The sequence below is a fragment of the Chiloscyllium plagiosum genome, unplaced genomic scaffold (assembly GCF_037043375.1).
Source record: "Chiloscyllium plagiosum isolate Xiang-an unplaced genomic scaffold, Cpla_swu_hap1 HiC_scaffold_11, whole genome shotgun sequence".
Classification (NCBI taxonomy): Eukaryota; Metazoa; Chordata; class Chondrichthyes; order Orectolobiformes; family Hemiscylliidae; genus Chiloscyllium; species Chiloscyllium plagiosum.
In genome coordinates, this window is record NW_028270149.1 from 26,841,625 (window position 1) to 26,851,174 (window position 9,550).

Genomic DNA, 9,550 nt, shown 5'->3' on the forward strand with positions numbered 1-9,550 from the left:
CCAGTATGTCCTTCCTGAGGTGTGGGGCCCAAAGTTGCAGACAGTATTCTAGATGGGGCCTAACTAGAGCCTTATAAAGTCTTAGGAGCGCCTCACTGTTTTTACATTCCAACCCTCTTGAAATAAATGACATCACATTTGCTTTCTTAACCATGGACTCAACCTGCAAGTCAACCTTTAGAGAATCCTGTACTAGCACTCCCAGATCCCTTTTTACTTTGGCTTTATGAATTTTCTCACCATTTATAAATAGGCCTGGCCTGTGTTCTTTGTTCCAAAGTGCAAGACCTCACATTTGCTCACATTGAATTTCATCAGCCATTTCTTGGACCATTCTCCTAAACTGTCTAAACCTTTCGGTAGCCTCCCCACCTCCTCAGAACTACCTGTCTGCCCACCTAACTTTGTATCATTGGCAAACTTCGCCAGAATGCCCCCAGTCCCTTCATCCAGGTCATTTATTTATAAAGTGAACAGCTGGGGCCCCAACACTGAACCCTATGGGACCCTACTTGTCACTAGCTGCCATTTCGAAAAATAACCTTTTATCCCAGCTCTCTGCCTTCTGTCAGACAGCCAATCCTCAATCCATGCCAGTAGCTCACCTCAAACACCATGAGCCCTCATCTTACTCAGCGGCCTCCCTTGAGACACCTCAAGTCTTGTTAGATAACATCCTCCGGGTTTCCCAAGTCTAACATAATTGTTACCTCTTCAAAGAATTCTAACAGGTTCGTCAGGCACGACCTCCCCTTGCTAAATCCGTGCTGACTTGTTCTAATCCGACCCTGCACTTTCAAGAATTTAGAAATCTCATCCTTAACAATGGATTCTAGAATTTTACCTAGAACTGAGGTTAGGCTAATCGATCTATAATTTTCCATCTTTTGTCTTGGATGAGCTCTTCTCACGATGAACAATTTCTCCTTTAGCAGGGGGTGAATGTGGAAGATGTTAAATGGGCTGTCAGTCAAGTGCATTATTTCAACCTAGATTGTGTTAAGTATAGACGTGGTTGAAGTTGATTTGCCCAGACAAGTTGAAAATGTTCAATCACATTCCTGAATTATGTTTTGTAATTGGTTGATAAGTTTTTAGGAGAGGGGAGACTAGTTACTCTCTGCAGAGTGTCTATCCTGTGATCTATTCTTATGTCCACATTATTTATGTGGCTAACTTATTTCAATTTCTGATTACTGGTAATCTTAGTATTGACAATGGGTGTCTCCACTTGAAAAGCCAGTGAATGCCAAATCCAGAAATATGGTCTAGCTTAAAAATAAGAAACAGCTTACCTAAAACAGAGATGAGGAAATTTTTTTTGTTTGTTGAAGGTCTTTGGAATTTCCTTCGTGGAATGCCAGTAGATGCAGAATCTTTGAATATTTTCAAGGCAGAAGTAAATAGAATCTTGATTACCAAGGGGACAAAAGATTATCAGGGATGGCTATTGATGGGCAGTCTATCCCCCAAAATGGAATTAATCAAATAGTCAGAGATGGACCTGCTGGTAGTAAGACAAGGATGGAAATTAGAAGCACTACTAATGGATTTTTCCGAGTTTGAAATGAGACCAAGGCCTGGACCCATTACATTATTGGTTTATCAGTGAAAGTTGTGGGTCTGGGATCCAAGTAGAAATAGAAGAAATGTTTCACATACTCCTCAACAAGACAGGGAACAACTGGGAGCAAGGATTTGATTTGGAGAAAATGATTTTCTCCAAATCAAATCCTTGCTCCCAATTGTTCCCTGTCTTGTTGAGGAGTATGTGAAACATTTCTTCTATTTCTACTTGGATCCCAGACCCACAACTTTCACTGATAAACCAATAATGTAATGGGTCCAGGCCTTGGTCTCATTTCAAACTCGGAAAAATCCATTAGTAGTGCTTCTAATTTCCATCCTTGTCTTACTACCAGCAGGTCCATCTCTGACTATTTGATTAATTCCATTTTGGGGGATAGACTGCCCATCAATAGCCATCCCTGATAATCTTTTGTCCCCTTGGTAATCAAGATTCTATTTACTTCTGCCTTGAAAATATTCAAAGATTCTGCATCTACTGGCATTCCACGAAGGAAATTCCAAAGACCTTCAACAAACAAAAAAAATTTCCTCATCTCTGTTTTAGGTAAGCTGTTTCTTATTTTTAAGCTAGACCATATTTCTGGATTTGGCATTCACTGGCTTTTCAAGTGGAGACACCCATTGTCAATACTAAGATTACCAGTAATCAGAAATTGAAATAAGTTAGCCACATAAATAATGTGGACGTAAGAATAGATCACAGGATAGACACTCTGCAGAGAGTAACTAGTCTCCCCTCTCCTAAAAACTTATCAACCAATTACAAAACATAATTCAGGAATGTGATTGAACATTTTCAACTTGTCTGGGCAAATCAACATCAACCACGTTTATGCTTAACACAATCTAGGTTGAAATAATGCACTTGACTGACAGCCCATTTAACATCTTCCACATTCACCCCCTGCACCACAATACAGTTTGAGCAGTGTGTACCATTTATCGGATGCACTACACCAAAGCCTCCGAAAAAACCTACAACTTCTACCATCTGGTAGATACATAAGGGATCCACCACCACTGACAAGACCCCCTCAACAGGATTTTGGAAAGATATCACCATTTCTTCACTGTTGCCTGATCAAAATCCTGGAACTCCCATTCTAACAGCACTATGAATGCACCTACACCAAATGGACAGTTCACCAGCTCCTTCTCCAGGCTGCAGGTGAATTAGAAATAAAAGATAGATTAGAGGTTTGGATCTCTGTAACAAGTAACTCACCACTTGTCTGCCCATGTCGTGCCTTGTATGTAGAAGGCAGAAATCAGGAATGTGGTGAAACTCTCCCCTTGCCTGAATGAAGACAGCTCCAACATTCAAGAAGCTCAACAACATTCAGCACAAAGCAGGTCACTTGAGTTATACCCCATCCAAAAAAAAAAATCAAACGCTCATTCCAAGATGCACTCACCAAACCTCCTTTGACAGCATCTTCCATATTTATAACAGCCACCATTTAGAAGAACAGGGCAGCAAACACATGGGAACACCACTACTTGGAAGTTCCCTTCCAAGTCACACCCCAACCTGAATTGAAACTATGTCACCAGTCCTTCATTATCACGGGTTGAAAATTCTGTAACTTTCTTTCCAATAGCACTGTGCATACACCTACACCAGATGGAATGCCGTGCTTCGAGGCAGGAGCCCCACAGTTGTACTTGACCATGTCTGCTCTCTCATTAGACAGAGGCAAGAGGTTGTGGTTTAACCGGAGTGTTACCCTACCTCAGGTGAGGGGAAAAGGTTGAGAACGACGGACCTTCATGGTAACCTCAGCTGGTGGTGGTACTTAACACATTACTGGCATCACGCTGCACCACAAATCAGTAGTCTAGCCAACTGAGCTAATGAACCCCCATGGCAGGACTTCACCACACCATTTCAAGGGCAATGCTGAACTAGTCAGCAATTCCCACACCCTTTAATGAAGGTTTAAAGTGATTGAGTTCAATGTAGTGTGGGAAAGAAAGAAATGCAAAACAGGTAATATTCAGTTAATTAATTAAGGCTGATAGAAATATGATGGGGACAAATCTCTCAATGGGTAAAAGAACAAGAACAGAGAAGGGCATAAAGCAAAAGTATGTGATGATTTTCAACCAATTAAATGTCCAAGGGAGAAGGACTATCTTCCAAAAAATGCAGCCATGGAAACTGTACAAATAATCAGTGACAGTCAATTCAAAAACTTAAAAATAAAATGTAAAGAAAATCACAAAACAAGAGTTCCAAAAGATGAATTGACACTTTATCATATCAGGAAGAAAAACGGTTAGGGATAATAAACCAACAACTGGGATATTGTCAATTAAATAAGGGAATGGCAGACAAGATTTGAACTATTACTTTCTACCAGTGTTTACTGTCAAGGATGACGTCAGCATGATCAGAGACGGGAGATGATGGCCTAGTGGTATTATGATAGTATGGTTAGTCCAGAAACCCAGGTAATGTTCCAGGGACCTGAATTTGAATCCTGACAAAGCAGATAATGAAATATTGAACCCATTAAAAATTTGGAATCCAGAATCTAATGGCGACCATGAATCCATTGCCCATTGTTGGAAAAACCCATCCAGTTCACTAATGTCCTTTAGTGATACCCCTTTAGGGAAAGAAATTGCCATTTATATCTGCTCTGGTCTACATGTGACTAGGCGGAAGGAGAACTGCAGATGCTGGAGATTAGAGTCAAGAGTGTGGTGCTGGAAAAGCACAGCAGCTCAGGCAGCACCCGATTAGATTAGATTCCCTACAATGCGGAAACCGGCCCTTCGGCCCAACCAGTCCACACCGACCCTCTGAAGAGTAACCAACCCAGGCCCACTTCCCTCTGACTAATGCACCTAACACTATGGGCAATTTAGCATGGCCAATTCACCTAATCTGCACATTTTTGGACTGTGGGAGGAAACCAGAGCACCCGGAGGAAACCCACGCAGACACGGGGAGAACATGCAAACTCCACACAGACAGTCGCCCAAGGCTGAAATTGAACCTAGGACCCTGGTGCTGAGAGAGAGCAGTGCTAACACTGAGCCACCGTGCCCAGGAAAATCGACATTTTGGGCAAAAACCCTGCTCCAGACCCACAACAATGTGATTGATTCTTAATTGCCCTCTGGGCAATAAGGAAAAGCAATAAATGCTGGCCCAGCCAGTGATGGCCTCATCCCATGAATGAACTTAATAAAAACAAAATCAAATTTCACAAGGAAGCTAACATTGATTTAGGTACACAGTCTCACCAAAAAAGAAGTAAAAGTAACAAAGATAAAGAAACTAAAGGCACTCGAGAATGACAAAATTGTCTCCTTTAGAATCCTGGTGGAATCTATCTATTTTGGACTCATTAAGGATAGCCCAGGGTCTTTTCTTAAATAAATGGTGAAAAGTTATGGATGGCATCATCAACAGTGCAATGTGCAGAATCTGATGCCCAGTTTAGGTTCCGCCAGGACTATTCAGCTCCTGATCTCATTAAAGGCTTGGTTCAAACATGGACAACAAAAGAAGGATTCCAAGTGAGAGTGACATCAAGACTGCATTTGACCTAGTATGGCATCAAGGAGCCACAGCAAAACTTGAATCAATTGGTTTCACAGGGTAAGCTCTCTGCTGGTTGGAGTCAAACCTGGCAACATCAAGATGATTGTGGTTGATAGAGGTCAGTCATCTCAGCTCCAGGGCATCTCTACAGGAGTTCCTCAGGATAGTGTCTAGGCCCAGCTGCTTCAAATTACTTTCCCTGCATCACAAAGTCAGAAGTGGGGACAATCATGGATGATTTCACAGTGTTTAGCAGCATTCAGGATTCCTCAGATACTGAAACAGTCCATGATCAAATACAAGATCTGATCAATATCCAGGCTTGGGCTGACAAATGGCAAGTAACATTCACATCACACAGATACCACTGATTATCTTCAATATGACAATCTAGCCACTGCCCCGGAATTCAAAAATGTTACCATCACTGAATCCCAGGGAGAAAGTGAGGACTGCAGATGCTGGAGATCAGAGCTTAAAAATGTGTTGCTGAAAAAGCCCAGCAGGTCAGGCAGCATCAAAGGAGAAGGAGAATCGACATTTCGGGCATAAGCCTAAAGAAGGGCTTATGCCCGAAACTCGATTCTCCTTCTCCTTTGATGCTGCCTGACCTGCTGCGCTTTTCCAGCAACACATTTTTAATCACTGAATCCCACACAATCAACACTATTGGAATTATTATTGATCAGAATCTCAATTGGACTCACCAGATAAAATGCAGAGGCTACAAGTGCAGGTCAAAGGCTGCAGTGAGTAACTCCTTATGCCCCAAAGCCTATCCATCATCTACATAGAGTCAGAGATATACAGCACAGAAGCAGACCCTTCAGTCCACACACCCATGCTGCCCAGATATCCTAACCTAATCTAGTCACATTTAACAGCATTTGGCCCATATTCCTCTAAACCCTTCCTATGCATTTCCCATCCAGATGCCTTTTAAATGCTGTAATAGTACCAGCCTCCACGACTTCCTCTGGCAGCTCATTCCATACATGCACCACCCTCTGCGTGAAAAAGTTGCCCCTTAAGTCCCTTCTATATCTTTCGCCTTTCAAACCAAGCCTATGCCCTCTAGTTCTGGACTGCCCTACCCCAGGGAAAAAACCCCTGTCTGCTTATCCTATCCAAGCCCTTCATGATATTTTCAACCTCTGTAAGGTCACCCCTCAGCTTCCAACGCTCCAGGGAAAACAACCCCAGGCTCTCCTGAATATGACATGGTACAAGGCAGGAATATGATGGAATGCTCCCCACTTGCCTGAACCGTAACAATACTGTAGCTTGTAATCATCCAGGACAAAGCAGCCCACTTGCTTACCATCTCATCCACAAACATCCACTCCCTTCACCACCAATGTCCATTAGTACGCACTGCTGCTATCTACAAGATAGTCTGCAAAAATTCACAAGAGATGCTTAGTCAGATTGGAAAACCCATGACTACTTCCATCTAACAGGACAATGCCATGTGCAAGTTTCCCTCTAATCCTCTCACCATCCTGACTTAGTGAAGAAATGGTGATGTTTTTCTGTCACTGGGCCAAAATCCTGGAATACTCTCCATAACAGCATTATGGGTCTACCTACGACAAACAAACTGCAGTTGTTCAAGGCGACAGCTCACCACCTTCTCAACACCAACTAAGTGTGGCAATGAATGCTTGCCAGCCAGCATCACCCATGGCCTATAAATAATTTATTTTAAAAACTAACAGACTGCAACATAGATTAGCCAGAATGCTTTCTGGATCATGTCATCATACCATGAGTAGCAATTATTGAAACTACGTTTGAAATTTTTGGATTTCAGAAAGGTAAAGGGGAAATCTGATCAAAGTTTAAGAGACTAATGGGTACATATGGGGGTAAACAGAAATACTTCAGTTTCACCGAATGGGGTCAGGGAGCTGGGCATCTATGACTTAGAGACAACTTAGAAATCAGAAACAGGCATTAAGATTGAAGTTAAGAAACATTTCTATAAACAAATTGGAATGGAAGCTTGGAACTCTACAGTAATCAAGAATTGATACTTCAATAGATTTCAAAATCAACAGATCTAAAACATAAAGATAGACAGCAAAGGTATTGGAGTCAAGTAGAATTTTAGCCACCTTATTTCAAAATCAGCTATTTCTGGTTCTACACAACTTTAAGTTGTTCTTCACATATATGATCTGTGAAATAACCATCACTTCTCATCTGTCTATTCTCAACCAGACTCTGTTCACCTACATCACTACATTAGCAAAAACTAATTATATGAAAGTCAAAATTAGTGAGAACCCAGTTACTTAAAAAGCCGTGTTAAAAAGATTAATAACCACTACTATGATCATAGTCATAGAGATGTACAGCATGGACACAGACCTTTCGGTCCAACCTGTCCATGCCAGCTAGATATCCCAACGCAATCTAGTCCCACCTGCCAGCACCTGGTCCATCTCCCTCCAAACCCTTCCTATTCATATACCCATCCAAATGCCTCTTAAATGTTGCAATTGTACCAGCCTCCACCACTTCCTCTGGCTCTACATTCCAAGAGGACGCTAATGCATTACAGTTCTTCAAGCGGAAATACTTCAGTATAGCACGTGAATGCCATTATGTCAGTTCAGACATTACACAATTTTAATGTGACATTATTACTGTGAACCCAATATAGCAATACTACACACACCCAAAATAAAATTGAGCCGAGTTCAAACCGCAACTGCCTTTTTAATTTCAACCCATCGGAGCGTAAGAAACAGCAAGCTTCAATCGTTAAAATGGGTTACTGCTTTGTTAGTCAATTTGAAACGATACAAGTTCCTTTCCTGGTCAAGAGGAAAAATGGATTCCCCAGCTTGTGAGGGTGGCCGCTTTAAAAATACAATTCAATAAACTAACAAACAAAAAAAAACCTGATCGGGGAAAATGCTGCGGTTGTGTAAACTGTACGTGGATAGGTTTTTGTCATTAAGGTGTACAAAGGGTCACTATATCAGTGTTATTAGTGAGAAGCGCTCACTTCTCCAGTGATCAGACAGTGCTGAGACTACTCGTCCTCAGATCATCTGCCCCCACACGCTTTACGACACACTCCCTGGCACCTTACCCATTTATTTTAAATTAATAAATTAGATTTAACCCGCCCCAATGTTTCAAACCTCTTTCTTCTTCTGCCCATCAGATGGGATTCCGCAGCACACAAACAGGACAACTAAAACCGCCAACATCCGCCCAGGTGCCATCTTGGCGTCCCCCCAACTACAGAGTACCGGCAACGCCATGACGCAGATGCGCACGGCGCGTCACCATCAGCCCACAATGGCATCTTGTGATTGGCTACTGCGGCTAGCGTCAGTCTTCCCTGCCCACCCGACAACATGTCGAATTCGGTTTCGCGCCTTGTGATTGGCCCTTTCTTCCCTCTTTGGTTCAGAGGGTTAAGCATGCGCCATGGTTTGATCCATTCAAGGCCTGGCGTCGGCAGCAAGAGCCTGATTTAGTATGATTTGGAGATGGCGGTGTTGGATTGGGGTGTACAAAGTTAAAAATCACACAACACCAGGTCATAGTCTTTGAAAGCACTAGCTTTCAGAGCGCTGCTCCTTCAGGTTTCAGGTCCACAACCACCTGATGAAGGATCAGCGCTCCGAAAGCTAGTGCTTCCAATTGAACCCGTTGGACTATAACCTGGTGTCGTGTGGTTTTTAACTCTGATTTAGTATAGAACCGTTTCAACTCGCCGACTATGTCACTCTAAGAAAGCATGATGAAACATAATTTGACACCAAACCACACAAGGATCTGAAGAAGCATTGCTAGATGCGAAACTTTACCTCTGCTTTTTCTCCATAGATGCTGCTGGGTACCTGCAGCAATGTCTGTTTTTGTTTGTTTCGGTTCTCCAGCATCCACACCGTGGGTGGCACGGTGGTTAGCACTGCTACCTCACAGCGCCAGAGACGTGAGTTCAATTCCCGCCACAGGCAACTGTGTGGAGTTTGCACATTCTCCCTGTGTCTGCGTGGGTTTCCTCCAGGTGCTCTGGTTTCTTCCCATAGTCCAAAAATGTGCAAGTTAGGAGAATTGACCATGCTAAATTGCCTGTAGGGTTAGGTGTAGCGGAATGGGTCGGGGGGGTTGCTCCTTAGAGGGTCAGTGTGGACTTGTTGGGCTGAAGGGCCTGCTTCAACTCTATAAGTAATCTAATCACTCTCTGTTTTTCTTTAACAGAAGGACAGATTAAGGCGGGTAACAAGATGTTTGGTTAAAGCAATAGCTTTAAGGAGTGTAGTCAAGGAGGAAGGAGAAGTGTGAGACTAGTTTGGGGGAAATACTGCCAAAGTTTGGGGCCTTGGCAGCTGAAGATAGAGATGCCAATGCATGACATAATTAAAATTGGATTTGCTC

The 9,550-nt window shown here is 42.7% G+C and overlaps 1 protein-coding gene across 2 annotated transcripts in view; it reads right to left on the bottom strand.

Annotated features, from left to right (window-relative positions):
* The window catches only part of LOC122557355 (dolichyl-diphosphooligosaccharide--protein glycosyltransferase subunit MAGT1), a 52,674-nt gene extending 44,266 nt beyond the window's left edge, over window positions 1-8,408 (bottom strand). Inside the window, exon 1 of one of the 2 annotated variants that reach the window (XM_043704984.2) lies at window positions 8,302-8,408. In XM_043704984.2, coding sequence (XP_043560919.2) covers window positions 8,302-8,385 — 84 coding nt within the window. In that variant the 5' untranslated portion in view covers window positions 8,386-8,408. Of the gene's footprint in view, window positions 1-5,231; window positions 5,252-8,301 lie in introns of those variants that run through there. The other variant, XM_087991920.1, reaches the window with a different exon arrangement.
* Between the last annotated feature and the right edge of the window lie 1,142 nt (window positions 8,409-9,550).